Consider the following 20,815-nt stretch of genomic DNA (forward strand, 5'->3'; position numbering starts at 1 on the left):
GTTCAAATGGAAAGATGTTAACAGGAAAACAACAACAACATGATTTTCCTGTCATTCTACCCCCATGCTGCAAAATCACCCTCACCCCTATCTAAACACAAGCCTACAAGCATACAGGTAGGAAACCACCTAACAAAAATTTAAGCCACCCATGAACTGGATTGTATTAGATATCCACTTTGAAATAAACCAATCCATTTAACGTTACAGAACTGTATCTCCCCTGCCTCCGAAGACCAGGAAACTCTGATGAGTGGCCATGAATAGGCTCTCATGTACCCGTGGCAGAGCCTTCATCTGGAGAGAGCTCCAGGTCAAGGTCCTGACCTTCAGTATTACTGAACAGGAAGTCTTTCAAGGTGGGAGTCAACATGGACCAGGTAACATGGACTTTACCTGCAATTCATGAAATTCCCTATCCTTCCAGAAATAGAGCTGCAGCTTCTTTTTCACGGCCACACACATCCGCAATACCTCCTCACCAGTCTCTGTGTGCTAGGAAGAGATACCCAGAGAAAATGAGATGTGTATACAATGACTCCATAACTGAGTGACAGCTAAATTAATTAGAGATTTTCTACCTTGAAATGGCTACTAATCTGAAAATCCCCTGTAATACAAAATCACACTGCCACACAAACTGAGTGGAAGAATGCCAGTTTTCTAAGATGTACGGAAGAGCACTTCTTCCCCAAGGGCTGCTAGTCAAAGCCCCAATCCCCATAAATCTCCTGGACATTCATAATTCACACAGGAAAATCCCAGGGCAGGCCTTCACTTATGTAACTGCTTACTCCTTTTGTTCTTAAATGTTTCTCACTCATGGCTGTCAATACATGCTGGTCAGGGATCAGCATGTGTCAGTGCTCACTTTCAATCCCTTAAGGAGTGAGGAGAAAAATGTCTAAGCATAAAACAGTGCAGCATCAATGTAGATCACGGATGCTAAAAAGTGATCAAAGCTGAGTAGAAGGGTAAGGCAGATTTTGAATAATGTAAGGATGATGAATTGGCAAAAATGAGAAATGTCTTTCCCAAAAAACAAAAAACACCCAATAGACAAAGAATACAATAATATGTTCAGAACAAGGTCAACTTAATGTCCTACAGCTATGTTTGTGATACTGGTTAAGCCTGGTTTTTCCTACTGATGGTTTGTCCATGGCAAGGGCTTTTACTGTGTGTTAGTTGCCTCTCGCCATACAGATGTCTGGTTCTCTAATTAGTACACACACAAGGAACCCAAATCTTTCCCCTTCAGACCACATACAAAGGGAGACATTTCTCTAATACAATCCAAAATCAAACACTTTCTTTGGAGTCTCTGCTGGGTTTGGATATCAATGTTATTCTTCCCATCTAATGGTAGGAATAATATAAGAAAGACCATATTTATTAAAACATGAAGTCAAACTTCACCTTGCCTATACTTACTTGGAGGTCACATGTGAATAGTGATGCTCCCTTTGCCTTTGAAACTGTGGTGATTTGTTGAAAGGTCAATAGGTCATGAACATAAATGTTATTTTCTGTTTGGAAGGAGGTACAACAACAGTATAAATTAGCACAATTCTCTACACACAAAAAAATAACCAACAATCAGAAGAACCAAAGGGCAAATGTTGGTTGAAGATGTATCTGCGGTTTCATTAACAAGGATTTATTCTGGTCTTTCTCAGAATCACATTACCAAATGTTTAAGAGGTCACTTCTGTTCCTTTACATTTGGACTGGTTTATGTAGAAGAGCTCTTTCACAACCCAAGCACTCTTACACTCTGTCTTTCTCAAGTCTGGAAATTTATGATGCAATATTTGTATAAGAACTGGCTTTCAAAGCTCCTTCTATTAACAAGCATCAGTAAAAGAAAGGAAATCCTCTGTGGATTTGGTACAATCCCATGGCAAGGATTTATTTTTTAGCAAAGCAAGCAAAATAGTTTCACTCAGGTCTCCTATCTAGTTTTACTCATGAAGATTTAGTTACTTTAAGAGTTTTTCTTTCCTCCTCGAAACTCAGTTTAAAATGATTCTACCTTTTGGGCTCTGGGCTGACCAGTACAAAGCATGAGGCAAGTTTCTAGTCTTCTGTTAAGAAAAGGCCTCACTGGCTACCTTCAATCAAATCTATGGCTTTTCAAACAGGGCCTGAATAGTCTGGCCTTGATCTTTCTCTCCCCTATCTGTTGCCACTCTTCCACTCTCCACCAGACATCCTAAGTCTGGCCAGACCCCAGGACCTCTGCCTAAAATGCTCTGCCTTCCTTTCTCTTCCTGTCATAATCCCTAGATGATGTTGTCCCTCCCATTACTAAGATCCACACATTTTTTATAAATTGCCATTGTAACTTATCACACTGTATCATGATTACTTTCTGTCATTTCAGTCTTCACAATCAGAACACCAATCTCAAAGACAGAAGTCCTGTCTCATTCAACTTGGTATCCCTAATGCCTGGAGCAGGAGTCAGTATCTGCTCAATGACTGAATGAATGAATTACATTCCTTGGAGAACAGAGCTCAAATTTATGAGGGATACTGTTGCCCTTAATACTTGTGTACCATGCTGTGTCTGGTTTAGAACGAGTTTCAAGGTCTATCAATTTAACCATGAAAGAGTTAATCAGGTCATAGCTTTTATTTTTCACCAGAAGAAATACAACTGCAACCCGTTTTCTTACCTAACAAGCTGACCAGAATCTTAAACTGGGAAACCACATGGATCTAGAAAAGAACAAATCATTAGACTCAATTAACATTTCTGACAAGGCTTAACAAATGTTCATTTAAGTACAGTACTAAAAAAAGGGACTAAAGAGTCTATGCCAATGGTAGGGATCTGACTTTTATGTATGTGCAATCTCAATTTCTGCTCATTCTAGGGGATCTCAGGCACATGATGGATGGACTAAGATCCCTGCATAAATGGGAGAACAGACAGCAGAAAATTCAGAATTAATAAATAATGTCATTGAAGTTCTAGTTTTGATAGGGTCTCACAGAAGTCAAATATTCTTGTAGAGACCATCACTGCCTACCTGCTGAATCTTTTTGGAGAAGTTTTTATTGGATTTCTCTAGTGTCACTTCAAACCTGTTGCAACCTATAGAAAAGAAACAAACATGTACAGTTTCAAACACAAGGATATGTGTAAAAATAACCACAACAAAAAATGCTGCTCTACACTGCTCTCCTACATGAGTCTAAAAATTCCTGAAAGACTGGAAGCCAGAGACCTACACTGGATAGCTGTCTTTACTGAGTGCAGGAAGTTGCTTTCAACTCCAAGTTTAGAACAAGGTGTTTCATACACCTAGCAGAAAAAAATCACACCACAGTGAATACTGAAGCTGCAAGGTACCTGTGAGTCTGAAAGTCTCATCCTACAAAATAGTACTTTGGCTAAGTGTTTGTAAAAAGTTACAATCAAATAAAAGAGTCCAAGCAATGAAACCCAGCCCGAAGCATCCTTAGATCTAGACCAGCTAAATCCCAGCAGCTACCATACGTCCTGCATCATGGGGATAGAGCAAACACTCAACACTAAAGCAATTTAATGCATCTATACTTACTGCCGCTTTCAGGAGATGCTACACCTGTTAACACTGCTACAAAAAGGGAAGAAATTACATACCATAAAAATAGTGATGCCAGCCTTATGCGGATGACAAAAACATTCTGTCTCAAAGGTTACCAAAGAGTCAAAAAGAGAATAATTATCATAATAATTACAGCAGCTATCACAAACTATGTCATAACTAGGTGCTAGGTTCTGGGTTTAAAAATTTACACATATTTTCTTTTTTTTTTTTTTAAGATTTTATTTATTATTTATTCATAGACAGAGAGAGAGAGAGAGGCAGAGACACAGGCAGAGGGAGAAGCAGGCTCCATGCCGGGAGCCCGACGCGGGACTTGATCCTGGGACTCCAGGATCGCGCCCTGGGCCAAAGGCAGGCGTTAAACTGCGAAGCCACTCAGGGATTCCCCACATATTTTCTATAACCTTACAACTACCACCAAGAAGTACGTATAATTATTCCAATTTCATACTTGAGGGACCTGACAGGTCAAGCAGGTAGCAGCCAGTGAGAGACAGCCCAGAAGCAAACATGATGAACTCTCACATCTGCTTCTGCACTGAATATTTTGATAGTTTTGATTGAAGGAGAGGACAAAAATCTTCCCTCACATGGACATATAGTTGGAATACGGAGGAATATTTTTTTTTTATTTTTTCCAGAGGAATATTTTTAAAGCTTTTTCAGATAACTGTACATCATCTTTGATACTATACCAAAACTTGACAAATAGAGTTTCTTGCAATGTGAAATCTGAATCTATTAATGAAACTTTCTGTCAAATTAAAGTCAATTAGTCTTACACTTTATTTATTTATTATTTTAAAAATTTTCAGTAGGCTCCACACCCAGCATAGAGCCCAACATGGAGCCCAATATGGGGCTTGAACTCGTGACCCTGAGATCAAGATCTGAGCTGAAATCAAGAGTCAGACACTTAACTAACTAAACCACCCAGACACCTCTTGTACTTTAAGTACAGTACTAAATGGATCTTTTACTCATGCATGATTTAGAACTTTTAAATGGATCTTTTACTCATGCATGATTTAGAAACTTCAAGCACTGGAAAATACTGTTCACTGAGTTATACAGATTCTCCAGATGTTGGTACATTTTGTTATAGGACATATATATATGTAAAATCATACTCATTATCACCTCCAATGTCATCAGAAAAGTATTGAGAAGCTGTCGAGCTCATAGAGGTGGATATAATTTTTCCACAATTCTAATTTTCTATGGAAAGCCCCAGCCTTACTTTTAGCAGCATATACTTCCAGTTGTTTTCTTTGAAATGACAGACTCCTTTGTTCGTTTTAAGAAAACATGTACCAAACACCCAAATGGTCTGAAAAACCATAATCTGTCATTCTTTTAAGCAAAAATGATGTCCCACAAAAAAAAAAGTGGCCAGTTCTGCTTAAAACTCAAATAAGTACTTTTTCTCGAGCCAGCCACTGTGCTTCATACCCAGGCACACAGCACTTCTTACTACATCAGAGATTATTAAAAAGATGTGTTGTCAAAGATTAGATATAATAAAATAATTTTTACTGCCTCACAAAGAACATTCTTAAGTGAAACTTGGCTTAAAATACCAGAAACCACAGTGAGTGCGTGCTCTATAGAGAACAACACATCAACTACTAGAACAGTTATGTACCAATAAGCTCATTAACCACTATCCTGAACTTATGCTAAGGACCAGTTCTAGTACTATCACTTCTGTACCATCAGTGCAAATGTCAATACGTGTCCATGAAAAAACAGTTTGAGCTGAAGGCAACTGAGAAGAAGCAGATAAAAAAAGGCTCTCTCCTTCCCTTCAATTTGCCTAAAAACAGAATATACATTTACAAAGGTGTCCCTCCTCCCCTCTCTACCAAGGACAGAATTTAATCAGTGGAAATAGCTCTAGATTTCATTAGCCCTGAAAGGACACTAGACCAATCTACTAACAAACTTTACTTACTCATCATTATTACATTAGTTCCCCCATGTGTCTGCCTTCTAACAATTTGCCATCCTAGAAACTCAGGGTCCTTTTCCTTTGTCTTATCACTTCTCTAAAAATTTGTTGTTCATTTGTTGTTAAGATAAGCCCAAATTTCAACCACCCCTTTGAGTTACCCATCACTGAATGCTCCCATGTGTATGTATAATACACATGTTAATACATTTTTCTCCTGTTAATCTGTCTTTTGTCCAATTTATATGTTCCCACCCAATGAACCTAAAATAGGTAGAAGAAAATTCCCCCCCCATACACCCTAGAAAAATGCCCCTTTTTCCCATGTTACCCTTTCTCCAGGTTCCAAAACAAAGTATCTATTTCCATTCTAACCTTAAGCTATTTACTACAAAAAGTTTTTTAAGTTGAAAGTTATGAAATTTTTTTTCTAATATAGTCAAATAATGACAATTTCATATGGTTCAACACATTCTGGCATTAACAGCAGATTTCTACAGACTCTGTAGCTCCAACATACATTATCCAAACACATCAATTTTCCATGAAGAGAACAAAGAAATAAAATGAGGAAAAGAGAGTTGAGGTGTTTTTTCTCTCCCCAAAGAGGAAACCCTAACAAAATAAATTTCACTTTAGTTATTATTCTACATTTTAAAAATTTTATTTAAGATTATTTATTTATTTGAGAGAAGAAGTGAGCAAGAGGAGGAGCAGGTGGAGGAGGAGGAGTAGGCTTTCCACTGAGCAGGGACCCCGACCCAGGGCAAGACCCCAGGACCTTGAGTTCATGACCTAAGCTAAAGGTGGAAGCATAACTGACTGAGCCACCCAGGTGCCCCTATTATTCCACATTTATCACTGATAAAGTCACATTTGATTGGAGCTTTACTTTTCAAAGTCCTTGCATTTGACCCCAACAATTTTGTGAGACAGTTTATAGAAGAGGAAAATGACATTGGAAAGGACCTACTCAGTCATTTGGCCCAGGAGAAACCTGGGCTCAAACCCAGACCTCCTCTCTCCTAGTCCACCCCTCACAAGTTAAGAAAGGTTTTTAAATCAATAGTTCCTAACTTTGTTTCCTACTACCACATCATTCACAAAAAAACCTTATTCCCATCAATGATATTTCCTATTTCTGACAGTCAGTCTCCAACAAGTGAGGAGGGGAGGAACATTCAACCCCACTGATGAAATCAGGGTAGGGGAACAGAGTCTGAAAAAAAAAACAAAAAAAACCTAGAGACTTTTCTCATGCTTCTCCCCACTTTCCCAACATACTGTCTCAACCCCAGTTATTTTTAATGGTCCAGGAATCACTGATTTCATAGCTATATACTAGCTGACTATCAAAATTTTTTGCATGAGTAGTAAGTCACCTCTTTCTTGATGCTGGAGAGCTGCCACTTACCAGCATCCTTTCGGATCCTATAGAGAAGAAGATGTCCTTGTTTGGTGCCAACAAGAAGCCATTCTTCTAGAAGAGAAAACAGCGGTGAGAAAGGTCAATCAGCTTTAGTAAAACCCTATTTCTTGAGGTGGGGCTTATAATCAGAAATCAAAGGGTCAAGAAAATGAATTGTTTTTGATAGCAGCCGTTTTGCAAAGCTAAGGAATATTTATATTCATAAAGTGTCTGAGGGCAGCCCCGGTGGCCCAGCAGTTTGGCACTGCCTTCAGCCCGGGGCGTGATCCTGGAGACCCGGGATCGATTCCCACATCAGGCTCCCAGCATGGAGCCTGCTTCTTCCTCTGCCTGTGTCTCTGCCTCTCTCTCTCTGTGTCTGTCATGAATAAATAAATAAAATCTTTTTTAAAAAAGTATTTGAGAACCAGCCAATCAAAAAAAGTATTACTAGACATATTAGAGAATAATAAATGTTCCTGCCTTCAGTGTTTCAAAATTAAAATGACCAAAAATAGGATAAATATATATAAAATCATAAAATGGATAGTATAAACAGGAAACTAGGTAACTATCAGAAACAAAGCTAAATGGCATCATTTAAAGGTTTTATGATTTTACTTTAGGGAAAATAACTGTCATGGCATATTAAGTTCACAGAATTCACTATCTTAAAGGATGGTCTAGCAGATAAAATTAAGTGTTGACGAAGATGTGAAGAAACTGGAACCCTCACACATTGTTGGCAGGGATATAATAAAAATGGTGTGGTCACTCTGGAAAATGGTCTGGCAGTTCATCAAAAGATTATACATACAGTTGTCATATGACTCAGCAATTCTACCCTTGGGCATATACATAAGACACATGAAAACATACGTCCACACAAAAACTTGTATACAAATGTTCAGAGCAGCAGCATCTGTAACAGCCAAAAGGTAGAAACAACCCAAATATCCATCCACTGATGAATGGATAAACAAAATGTGGCAAAGCCATACAAATGGAATAGTAGCCGACTATTAAAAGGAATGAAATGCTGATACATGCTAAAATAGGGACGAATCTGACATTATGCTCAAGAAGCTAGATGAGAAAAGCTACTTATTTTATGCTTCTATTTATATAAAATGTCAGAATTGCCAAATCTGTAGAGACAAAAAGACCAGACAGGAAAATGGGGAGTACATACTAATGGATATGGGTTTTGGTTTTTTTTTAGGGTGATGAAAATGTTCTAAAATTGACTGTGGCAATACCTGCACAATTCTGTGAATGTACTGAAAAACACTTAACTGTACACTTAAAATGAGGAAATTGTAAGGTATGTGAATTACATCTCAGTAAAGCTCTTATTTAAAAAAGAAAAAAGAGGGGATCCCCGGGTGGCTCAGGCATTTAGTGCCACCTTTGGCCCAGGGTGTGATCCTGGACACCCGGGATCAAGTCCCATATCAGGCTCACTGCATGGACCTGCTTCTTCCTCTGCCTGTGTCTCAGCCTCTCTGTGTGTGTCTCTCATGAATAAATAAATAAAATCTTAAAAAAAAAAAAAAGAAAAAAGATGGTCTAGGCTAGTGACTCTTTGGTATATATCAGAATTATTTGAGGATTTGTTAAAACAGATTGGTGGGCCTTGCCCTCAGTTTCTGATTCAGTGGGTCTTGCAATAGCCTGAAAATTTCCATTTCTAACAAGTTCTCAGGTGATGCTAATGCTGTTGGTTCAAGGACTGCATTCTGAGAGACACTCGTCTATACTAAAAGAGGCTCCAAAAAGCATTTAAATAATTACCCTGACAGATCTATACTAACTTATTAAGAGAAGTTACACATGTACAGGTACTTCCTCATCTTTTTGATACTGTGAAAGGTCATTCATTTCTTTCATAAACTCTCTTGATCCTTTGCAAGATAAAATACTGGATAATGGTACAAATAGATAAACCTTTATTGAGCATGCAATGTGTTCCAGGACATGCTAAGCACATATCATGTGTTACTTCATTAATCCTCATGACTACCATTTGAGGTATGTTCTTCTTATAAATCTCCATTTTATAGATGAGGAAGTTGAGGCCTAGGGGATAATTTGTCCAGAGACATACATATAGGAAGATGTGTGTAGAAGCATCAGGATGTAACCACAAGCTGTGATGCAATGACTAAGGTAGCCTACATCAAAAGAATGGGTGTTGGCCAGAGGTTGTCTGAAAGGCACTGGTTATATTTATAAAAACAGGTTAGAGGTCACATCAGGAACACTTCTCCAGGTTGATGTACCCAGTCTTCCAGAAAAATGTAGTGAGTCTGACTTCCTTTGTGTTTTAAAACCAAGGCAGGACACAGAGAGTAAGACAACGCATGCTCTTAATGACATAAGAGAAATCAGAAATAAAACTAGCTCTCAAGGGATGCTGGAGATTTATGTTGGAGAACATAGAAGACAAAAGAAACAAGTTCATGATGCTTGCTCTGTAAAAGATATTGTGCTTAGAATTCTACTTCTAGATATCACTGTATTGAGCAATTGATAAGTCTCAAGTTGATTTTTAGGACACTCACTGCTACTTCAGATATAAATAAAATGAAGTGGAAAAATTTTAACTCACTTATAGCATACCTAAAAATCTATAACCAAAAAACCAAAAGATTATTCACCATCTTCCCCCTCCTTCTCTCCCTACTCTGCTCCCCAAATCCCTAACAGCTCCTGTTTTTACCTAACAGCTTCATCTTACACTCGGGTCTGTAAGACCTATCAATTTTACCTCTACAAGGCACCTCGCAACAGCATATCCCAATCTCCCCAGGGACCCTAGTGATGGCCCCAACTGGTATCACTATGTGTCCTTCCATGTTTGCTGCAGGTTACCTGAGAGCAAATCTGTGATACTGTCACAATGGGGCTTAAATCCTCATGAAGCTGCACTACCAAAATATGAAGTCAAACTTATAAGCATGACATTCAGGGGTCTACTCTTCATTTTATTTTTTTTTAAAGATTTTATTTATTTATTCATAGAGATGCAGAGAGAGAGAGAGAGGCAGAGACACAGGCAGAGGGAGAAGCAGGCTCCATGCAGAGAGCCCAACGCGGGACTCGATCCAGGGTCTCCAGATCACGCCCTGGGCTACAGGCGGCGCGAAACCGCTGCGCCACCGGGGCTGCCCCTACTCTTCATTTTAATCGAGATGTTTACTTGCCAACAGATGTTTGTTATCAAACGTCTATTAGTCATAAAATTGAGAATCAGACAAATACATTAAAATAAAAAAATTTAATTGAAGTTTTATTTAACCCTTTTCACATTTTAATTTGAAGGTGCTGAGAAAAAAATGCATTGATCATACATGCAAAGTACTGTAACAACTTTCTTTAAATAGTAAAAGTACCACACACACATTCCTAATGCTCACACTCATTCAGGGAAAATAGTACATCATCTAGATGCACTTATGGCACAGAACCCCTGAGGAGGCTTGATTTGGTTAAGAGAAGTCAGTGGGGGCTCAGGTGACCAGAGGACCTGCCCCATGCTGGGCCTCCACATTTTATGGCACACCATCATATAATACAAATCGTGGATGCAAAACAGAGAATGAGAAGCTTGCAGAGCAGGCACAGAATAGGGTAGACAGTCTCTTCTGGGATCCAGTACAGCAAACCAGAAAGTGGGACACACTACATAAACGTTATAGTCTGTGGGTAACACACACGTAAACAAATGTGAACCAGCCCTAGAAAACTCCTGACAGCTTCATCCTGAGCCACAAGGTTGGACTTTATTCCTCCTGGGAAGTGAGTAAGTGCTAGGCCATCATCTCCTAATTACCCTAATGAAGCTCTGTCCAACAGTGCAACTCAGCCCAAGCTCATGTGATAAACCATTCCATTCCTGGCCCAACACTGGCCACTGCAGAAATGAAAAAGGTAGTGGTCACTTCCCCTTTTTTGGGGTCATAGGGCAAAGAATAGTGTTTCTTAAAGCATCAGCCTGATTAGCTGCATCAGAGTCACCTGAACTTATTAAAAATGCACATTCCCGAGTGCTGTTCCCAGATTCTTTTTTTTAAAGCATTTATTTATTTATTTATTTATTTATTTATTTATTTATTCATTCATTCATTCATTCATTCATTTATTCATTCATGAGACACACAGAGAGAGAGGTAGAGATACAGGCTGAGGAAGATGCAGCCTCCTTACAGGAAGCCTGATGTGGGACTCGATCCCAGAACCCCAGGATCACGCCCTGAGCTGAAGGCAGATGGTCAACTGCTGAGCCACCCAGGCGTCCCCTGTTCCCAGATTCTGACACAATAACTAGGCAGTGGTGAAAATCTGTATTTTTTAATTCAATTTTTAAGTTATATGATGCAGGTATGTAGTTTTAATGCTAAAATTGTGGTAAGTGTAGCTTCCACCCTTGTCCACTCTCCCTGTTACCTCCCTCTCCTATAAGCAACCATCTAAGTCCTTTTTCTTTCTATTGTTTCTTTGGAAACTAGAAGAATGATTGTGTAAACACACATACAGATACACATACATTATACATGTCAGCATTTTTTTTTTTATAGGCTCTGAATATATATTAAAGTTTGGGAAGCAGGGGCCAGAATCAGACATTATTTACTGGATACATGACCTTGGAAAAATTAAATTCTCAGGTTATTCCTCTGCAAAATGGAGTTATTATTTCATAAAAGTTGAATAAAGATTAGTATTCAATAAGCAGAAGCTATTACTATTAATATCATTATTCATTTATCCGTTAAACAAAAAGATTTAATGAATACCATTACAAGGAACTATTCTAGAACTACAAATAAAGCAATGTATAAAACAAAGTTCCTGCTCTGAAGGAAATCATATTCTAATATGGAGAGACAATAATAATATAACATAAAATAGCATTAGGTAGCAAGCTATGATAAGAAAGATAAGGCTGAATAAGAGAATAGCACATTGTCTTTCATATAGCATAGTTAGGGAAGGTTTTGCTGATTTATGTGACATTTCAGCAGAGACCTGAAGGAGATGAGGAATGAGCCATGTAATATTTAGGGCAAGAGAGTGCCTGGAGGAGGAAAAGAACAAGTGCAGAAGCCCTAAGGTAGATATGTGTTTTGTGTGCTATGGAAATAAGAAGACTGTGTGACTAGTAGGAGAACGGATGGGGAGCGCAGATGGGGTAGGTGAGGGGAAGTAACCAGAGGCCTGATGATGTCAGATGTAGAAAGCAGAATAAGGACCCTGGAACTTATTCCAGTTGTGACAGGAAGCTACTGAAGGATTCTGAGAAGAGAGATGTGATGAGATTAAGTTTTCAAGGGCTCACTCTACCTCTGTGGATAAAAGATGGAAAGTGTGGAAGTCTGGGTGGCTCAGTGGTTAAGAGTCTGCCTTCGGCTCAGGGCGTGATCCTGAGTCCTGGGATCAAGTCCCAAATCGGGCTCCCTGTATGGAGCCTGCTTCTCCCTCTGCCTATGTCTCTGCCTCTGTGTGTGTGTGTGTGTGTGTCTCATGAATAAATAAATAAAATCTTAAAAAAAAGACTGAAAGTGGTACAATGAAAAACACAGGGTGATCACTCAGAAGACTACTACAGTAATTCAGATGAGAGAGGTGGTGCTTTCAACAGAACAGAAATAGTGCAGCTGGAGAGAAGTGATTGGATTCGAGACTTATTCTGGAGGTGGAGCAGAAAGAATTTGCAGATGGATTGGAAGTGGCATACAGAAGTGAAGAACGACTCCAAAATCATTAGCAAAATGGGTAAACAGAAATGTCATTTGCTGAGATGTGGGGTACAGGGGGACAAGCATGTTTTGGGAGAGTGAAATCAAGAACCATTACGGCCATGCTATTAGACATCCATATGAAGGTGCTGAAAAGGCAGCTGGATTCTACAACCCTGGAGTTTAGGGAGAAGTCATCATCATTAATATCCTCATTTCCATTTCCCAAGGGATGGATTATGGTGTCTCTCGATTATTGTCTGGCCCTGCATGATCTGGCTTCTGGAGGTTCCTGGATGAATTTTTGGTAAAGGGGGTAACGACTAGATAGAGTAATACTCACTGCTGCTTAAATCTGAAAACAGTTTTGAGTCAAGAGGTGGTAAGTAGCCTCCTGTAGCCCAATACCTACCACGGCACCCTAAAAGGTAATGAGCATTTCCCCTGTAGGGTGGGGGATCATGGTAGACAAAAAACTACGCAACATTTCAAAATTATTTTTCTGAAAAGTTCAAGTACAAGGAATCTTTACTGTGACAAAGTAGATTAGTGAAAGGCTGAGATACATGTACTACTCATTCCACAAGGCATCAGTCAAGGACTCTGGCAAGCTAAGTAAAGCACGGTAGGCAGCTGCATTCATCCTTTTCAGAAGCATATGTTCTAGGCTGAACTGGGTACCCCTCCTCCCTGTTTCTATAACAGGCAGCAAATGCTTCCTGTATCAATTATCTTGTATCATTATCTGTTCCTGTCACTTTGTCCCTCACTGTGTGTCCTAGGAGCACAGCCACTGCTTCTTATTCATCCTTTTATGCTTCTCTTTAGCAGAGAAACTGGTCCACGTGTGCATTTGGTACATATCTGATGTGGAGTTAGAGGAATGTGTGTCCCTTTGTAGCAGTGTCAAGTCTTTCATTTTTAAAAATTTTTTCCTCTATTTTTAATTTTTGTTGAGCATTTAACAACAGAAAATAGAATTTTTTTGGAGATATCTGGAGGAAGCAAGATTCTTTCCCTCACCCAAGGGACTAGGACAGCTTACTGTGGAGGTGGGATTTTAAAGGAACCCAGGGCTGCTAGAGGCAAAGACTGTGCACATTAACATGAAGACCTGTAGTGAAAGCACCCTACTGAAGAGGCTGTGAGAAACTCTGCAAGACTGACTGGGTGGCACTATCCATAAATGATGCAGAAGATGCTAGCCACTACCATGATTTCCATCAGACCTCTCTTGGGTCCCTGGCTCAGTATAAGATCTGATCTGATTAAGAGTTCTGAGTCACCTTTGTGTGGCCCTTGATTTCTAGGACCTGGACAGTAACAAGAAAGACTGAAATTATTTGTTTGGTCTTTGATGACTGTTATCAGACACAACCACTCTACAAGTATAATGTTCATAATTAAGAGTCAAGGTTTAGCCCCCTGAAACCACTTGTATTCTAGAGTATACAAGAGATGCCGGACCCTGCTTTCTATACTGGCCAACTGCAGAAGGATTACACAAGTTTTTAATAGGTTAGATTTCATGACAGCCTGGACTGACGCTCTTCTACCTACACAGTTAGGTAACTTGGGCACTTTGAATATAAGGCAATCGACTACTCGCCTGGATTGAATTTAAAACAATACGAGTTACCTACAGTAATGAGAAGCGAACGATGAATGATCACTGAGGGGAAAAAGGCATATGATGCTAAGCAGTTAGAGCCTCCCAAAATAGTGTCGTCTTTCACCTAGAAAACAACAGAATCATCTGGACAAGTTGAAAACTCCCCACTGTTTGCCCCTCCCAAACTGAAGACTTATTAGGAATCGAAAGGAGCCAAAGCCGAGCACCGTTAACAAGAAAAGCTCAACCTTCAACTCGGTACCGAAAACAAGAGTAAACGAACCTAAAACGGCCGGGTCCCTGAGGATTACCCAAACAGCGTTCACCGTCTACAATACTACGCCCTTCCCCACCCCAGGCCTCTCTCCGACAGCGTCCGACCGGAGTTCATACAGCCAGACGCCTGTCCACTTTCCTACTTTGTGAGAGGTCGGAACCGCTTCTGCGCTGACCCTGCCTCGGCCCCTTGGGCCCTCAGCTCACCCCAGGCAGCCAGACAGTCGATCTGCAGAGGCAGCTTTTCTAGGATCGGCACTGGCTCGAAGGCGTCGTGCATGGCGGCGAGCAGGGTCACCGCAGCAGTTTCACCCGGAGTGGGCCGGGCCGGGCCGGGTCCTCGGCCGGGAACCAGCCCAATGAAAGAGGGTCAACCGCGACGCCGAAGCTGCACCCCAGCCACAGGCCTACGCTCCACAGCCATCAACACAGGACTTCCTGCGGGGCTAAGCCCGCCTCTTCCGCAGAAAGCCCCGCCCCTTCCGCCCTAGCTTCTAACGCACATTCGAGGAATGCGCCGGCGTTTGGGTCCCCGCCTTATTTGGGACTTGGCGCCTCTTGGTCGTGGAGCCTGACTAGCGTCGGGGTTTAAGAAAAAGGGAAAAAATAACTTAAAACTGTCTCAAGTAATATAGCATGGTGGTGAATTCGAGCTTTGGCTTGTTAGCCGGGATGGAGATCTCCTTCCTATTTAGGAAACTAGCTGTGACGTTTAATCTCCGGAGGCTTTATTTTCTTATCCGCAAAAGGATGGTAGTGCTTTGCACTAACCTAGCGTCGTGGGCGCCTAGCAATTCTTGACCCCCTCTGAACACCTAGTAAATGGTGGTTTTTGCATTACCATTATAATCCCAACCAGTTTTTAAAAGGTTGTCCTAGGCCAGTGCTTTACACCAGTAGCATCAACATCACCTGGGAACTTGCTGGAAATGCAGTCTCAGGCCTCATTCTTTCCCTACTCAATCAGAAAATCCAGAGTAGGGAGATTCAGCAGTCGGTGCTTTTTAGTAAGTCCCTAAAGTGAGTCCATGCACTTTGAAGTTTGAAAACTACTGCAATAATGAAGTGAGTGAATCTGGCAACTCCATCCTGCTTCAGCAGGAAACAGAGGAGGTAGGTCATAAGAGTAATAAGCATTTGGGTCTAAAAAATGTAAATGAAAAAAAGGGTGAGTCTATGATAAGAAGTAAAAAAAAAAACTGGCCTTGGTCACTTTATTTACTCTCTTTCCCCTTCACTACATTTTTATACATCAGTTCCTCACCTGTAAATTAATATCATTGTCCCTCTTTACCAAATGCTGTATCTGATAATCTAGTGAAATATTTTCAAGGTGTTAATACACAAAAGTTGCTAAATAAATCAAGTGTTGTGGCTGACTTTCACCACAAAAAACGAACACCTTAAAAATTTAGAATTGCCAGCTGCTGTTCTGGAATAAGTTCTAATGCCTAGTAGTGTCAGGCCCAGGGACTAAAAACTAAACAGATCAATGTAATACTGTAAATTACTTCTGAACCAGTTCTAAGAAATGATACACTATAATTACAGTGACATACATCATTAAGAGAAAGAAGAATTATCAGGGGGCAGCCCTGGTGGCGCAGTGGTTTAGCGCCGCCTGCAGCCCAGGGCATGATCCTGAAGACCCTGGATCGAGTCCCATGTCAGGCTCTTTGCATGGTGCCTGCTTCTCGCTCTGCCTGTGTCTCTGCCTGTGTCTCTGCCTCTCTCTCTCTCATATGAATAAATAAATAAAATCTTAAAAAAAAAAAAAAGAAGAATTAGGTCCCAGTCTATATAATTTACTATACACAGTATGATTTTCTTTCTCTAGTCTTAAGTCAACATCTAACCAACCTCAAAAAATATTTGACCAACTATCTTGCTGCATTTTAACTATTTTTCACCTGCTTAGTTTCAGTATGGAAGAACAGATGCACACAATAAATAGTATCACTAGCCTTTTGCTAGTAGGTTAACCTGAGAACATAGTCAATTCTTCATATTGTTCCTTAGAGATACTGCCTACGTGACTTTTTTTGTTAAATCACCACAGCAAACAGCTATAGAGAGAGATTAAATAAATGTAAACACTTTCACTATTGTATGAGTTAGTAAAGATTGCATGATGTGATCACTGGTTTCAACAAATAGTAAGATGATGAAGAACAAAAGCCACATAAGGAAAATTCCCACAAGGGTTTGAGAGGAAGAAGGGTCTGTAGGGACAAGTTTGAAAAAAAATGAGGAAAATACATTAATTTTGTTAAAACTTTTTTATATTAAAAAGTGGCATGAACTTTCTATGTAGAACAAAAATCTTGGGAAGGCAAAATTGGACAAAACCATTAAAACAGAAATATAGTGCTTCAAATGAATCCCATCACCTTGTGATGTCTCTTATAAACAGTCTTTAAATCAACACCAGGTATAAGAACAGTCAATCCTAAAGAATGAGCAGCAGTCCAGGGCCTCCACACTACTTCATGCAGGAAAAACTGTTTCAATTAAGCCAGAAGGACCTGTTTCCTTTGTATTAGCTCCTGCTTAAGCATTACAGTTCCTTTAGCAGGGGGCTCACTCAAAAGCACTGAGATGGAGTGCCTCTCTGCATCTAGTGCAACACCCAGTGAATGGTATTGAAGGCAAACAAAGCATTGCCTAGGATTCTGCAATGCCGCCACCTTTGGAGGCTTACAAAACAGTAGTTAAAAGTTCTGGAGTGTGCACCACATTGCCAGCAATGGGATGTGTCACAATAGCAGATGTCAAGAGTTAAGCTAATATTTCTCTCTAAAGTACATCTGAAATAGAAAAATCTTTAATATACACCATTTGTAAACAAAATTGCACTTGATTTTTTTTAAATGATCTGAATCATACTGTAACAGTTTTTGTACACTCTTCTTTTTGTTTTAAATCGACAGAACCATGGCTCCTTAACTCAGGACTCTTTTTCTCCAAACCACTTCTGCGAGATGTAACCTTGGCTTCTCAGGAAACGGAAAGATAATTAACAATTTCCCCCATCACCTATGTAACTCCCTAAATAAATAAAAATTATAGGCAGTTGCTCCTGGAGATTACATATTATGGTGTTGATGTCATAGTTCTTTAAAAGATGTTAAACTTTTTAGTTGGAAAGATTAAACAATTTAAACATTATAGAAGGCTCAGGAACAACACACATAAGTTGCATAAACATCCATGTCAGGGTGTGGAAGGGAAAGGGGCATCAATGTTGTAAATAAAACACTTGTAGATTTTTCTCATCCTATGAACTTGTTTTCAGCAAGATGTTCTCCTTGTTCTGACACTTCTCACCGGCTCCAATGCACAAAGGTCAAGGAACAGATCAGGTTTCACTGCCTCCTCTAATTCCATGGAGGAGTGTAGAAGATTGACACAGAAGCTGATCTCTTCCCAGATACTGCCCATCTTCAACTGCGTATGTTCTCATTTTTTACTCCATTTTGGACCTTTCAAAGTGTGTGATCATTCGTTCCTAAGGGAAAAAGAAAAAGTTTTTTGTAAGTATTTTAAATGGTCTACATTCCAAATATCTTCTACAAAGATCACACACACACACACACACACACACTTCCCTCAAGTACTTTTGTTTATGTCCATTAAATATTTAGAAATGGTTCCTAACTGGGGCACCTGGTTAAGCACTCAACTCTTGATTTCAGCTCAGGTTGTGATCTCAGGGCTATGAGACTGAGCCCCAAGTCAGGCTCTGCACTGGGTGTGGAGCCTGCTTAGGATTCTCTCTCTCTCGCCCCCCACACTGCCTCTGCTTACACTCTGTCTCATAAAAAAAAAAAAAAAAAAAGGTTCCTAACTATGAAGATTTTGAAACATACAGATGCCCAGGCCTCACCCAAGATTAACTGAACCAAACTCTCCAAGTTTCTGGACATTAAACCACAGATCAAAAGGAAATGTGTATTTTTGAGACAAATAAGATGACTAAACAAATATCTACTTAAGGTTAAACTTTAATGAAAATGTGTACCTCCTCTGATTCAAGAATTTAATTTGAAGAAAAAGTCAAGGATGTGAACAAAGATTTAACCAGAAACATTTCTACTGCAAAACTCAAAATCATAACAAAATAGTAGAATGTCCAAAAACGTAGGACTGTATAACAAATTATAGTATACCCTTATAATGAAATATTACATATTCATTAAAATTACATTTGATAAGCTCTAGAGATCTGTTGTACAACACTGTGCATACAGTTAACACTTTGTACTTGAGAAGATTAGGACGGTAGATTTTATGTATTTTCATAATTTTTTTTTTAAAGCATGTTAAAAGGTGGCTCAGTCTGTTGAGAATCCAATTCTTGGTTTTGGCTTAGGTCATATCTCAGGGTCGTGAGCTGAAGCCCCACATCAGGCTCTGCGCTCAGTGGGGAAGCCAAAGAAGATTCTCTCTCCCTTTCTCTCTCAGCTCCCCCCCCCCCAATCACACTCTCTTTCTAAAATAAATGAATAATTCTAAAAAAATAATTGTGAAAGGCATGTTAAAAATTATATCTGATTAAAAAATAGTTTTTAGGGGTGCCTGGGTGGTTCAGTTGGTTGACTGCCTTCAGCACAAGTCATGACCCCAGAGTCCTGGGATGCAGCCCCATGTTGGGCTCCCTGGTCAGCGAGGAGCCTGCTTCTCCCTCTCCCTCTGCCCCTCCTTCCCACTCATGCTCACTCAAGCACTTGTTCACTCTCAAATAAACAAACAAAATCTTAAAAAAAAATTTATAGTATACCTTTTCAATTAAGAAAATTAACATACTACTAAATTTCTTATGTAATTTTTTACCTTAGAGTTAGTATTTTTCATTTTTACTTCATTTGCTAAAAGTACGTGTATAAATTTATAGTGAACTCTGACAGAACTGTAAATACTTTTTCAATATGAACAATTGCATCAGCTAAACTATCTTTTTCACTTTTTTTCTTAGAACTACTCCTCCTGAAGCTCTCTGGTCTGCTCCATTCTGGACTGGATGCCCTCCAAGACGTTGCCCAGCTATCACTCTCAGAGTTTCTTACGTTATCATCCTGGGATATTAAGATTATCCTTGCCTTTCTGGTACAGCCTTTATTTCCTGGATCCCAAGTCGTTTCGAGTTCTCTAATTTTGTAAAGAACATTTTCTATTACTTTTCTGAGAAAGCACATATAGGATGTTAATTATTTTATTTCCTGAATGACTGAAAACATCTTTATTTAACCCTCATATTGTTTGTGTATTTATTTATGAATGAATGACGGGGGGGGAGGGGGAGGCAAAGACTCACACAGAGGAAGAAGCAGGCTCTATGCAGGGAGCCCGATGTGGGACTCAATCCCAGGTCTCCAGGATCACACCCTGGGCCAAAGGCGGCACTAAACTGCTGAGCCACCTGGGCTGCCCTCATATTGACAGTTTAGTTGAATATACAATTCTAGTTTGAAAATAATTTTCCTCACAGTTCAAAGACATGGTTCTATTATGTTCTAGCTTCCAAAGATGAGACTGAAGAGTCTGATCAGTTTTGATTTCCGGTCCTTTAAAACTTGTTTCTCCTGTAATTCACTTAAGTTCTTATTCAATTCTAGAAAAGGTTTTCACACAGGGAAATATGAACATATGGGTGCAGTCAATACCACTGAAAACACTATAAAAACCCTGCATTGCCATGAATAGCCCAACAGAGTTCCACAAAGTCAGCCTTCTCTACCTGAAATACAGCAGTGGCTGGAGAGCTTAAGTCAAAGGGAAGCCCTGAGGACAAACTATTAGCAGAAGTCTTCAAGAGGGAGATCTGGGACCTTGCAGAATACACCATAGGAAAGCAAAGTGTTACAAAGAAAGACAGATTTAATTCTGCACAGTACAGTTCTCAATTATTTTATGTCAATGCACAGAACAGCTAAGGAATTTGACATTGTGTGCTATATCACACAGCAGGTCAGTGGGAAATGAACAAATCATTCTGTAGCAGCCAATCCAAAACAATAGTTGGAATCAGGCAGATGCTTTCAAAGGGGTTTCTAAAATCAAGGGAGTCTAGAATAACCTAATACTCAGAACAAAATACATGCCCTCAAATCTGATGTATAACTTAAGAAAAGAAATAGGGGATATGTGTAGAAAGGAAATTTCTTGAATACTTGGGTTCTAATCTTAGTATTTCTATTCTCATCCTTTTTTAACTATGCCAACTAT

The 20,815-nt window shown here is 39.6% G+C and overlaps 2 protein-coding genes and 1 long non-coding RNA gene across 8 annotated transcripts in view; 1 reads left to right on the top strand and 2 right to left on the bottom strand.

Moving 5' to 3' along the window:
- VPS39 (VPS39 subunit of HOPS complex) overlaps positions 1-15,056 on the bottom strand; it is a 47,352-nt gene extending 32,296 nt beyond the window's left edge. The window contains exons 1-7 of one of the 2 annotated variants that reach the window (XM_077880763.1): positions 14,798-15,053; positions 6,968-7,033; positions 3,573-3,605; positions 3,039-3,103; positions 2,682-2,724; positions 1,435-1,529; positions 397-495 (exon numbers count right to left, since the gene is read on the bottom strand). In XM_077880763.1, coding sequence (XP_077736889.1) covers positions 397-495; positions 1,435-1,529; positions 2,682-2,724; positions 3,039-3,103; positions 3,573-3,605; positions 6,968-7,033; positions 14,798-14,870 — 474 coding nt within the window. In that variant the 5' untranslated portion in view covers positions 14,871-15,053. Of the gene's footprint in view, positions 1-396; positions 496-1,434; positions 1,530-2,681; positions 2,725-3,038; positions 3,104-3,572; positions 3,606-6,967; positions 7,034-14,797 lie in introns of both variants that reach the window. The other variant, XM_077880762.1, reaches the window with a different exon arrangement.
- Positions 15,057-16,382: 1,326 nt separating this feature from the next.
- LOC144303076 (uncharacterized) lies at positions 16,383-19,837 on the top strand. The gene is made up of 2 exons (XR_013370099.1): positions 16,383-18,123; positions 19,566-19,837. It is a non-coding gene; the product is annotated as an uncharacterized LOC144303076 (long non-coding RNA).
- The window catches only part of TMEM87A (transmembrane protein 87A), a 38,241-nt gene continuing 34,280 nt past the window's right edge, over positions 16,855-20,815 (bottom strand). For all 5 annotated transcript variants that reach the window (XM_077880780.1, XM_077880778.1, XM_077880779.1 and 2 more), the window contains exon 20: positions 16,855-18,098. In XM_077880780.1, the coding sequence (XP_077736906.1) occupies positions 18,057-18,098 (42 nt within the window). In that variant the 3' untranslated portion in view covers positions 16,855-18,056. The remainder of the gene's footprint in view (positions 18,099-20,815) is intronic.

Source organism: Canis aureus, chromosome 32 (genome assembly GCF_053574225.1).
Source record: "Canis aureus isolate CA01 chromosome 32, VMU_Caureus_v.1.0, whole genome shotgun sequence".
In the NCBI taxonomy this organism is placed as follows: Eukaryota; Metazoa; Chordata; class Mammalia; order Carnivora; family Canidae; genus Canis; species Canis aureus.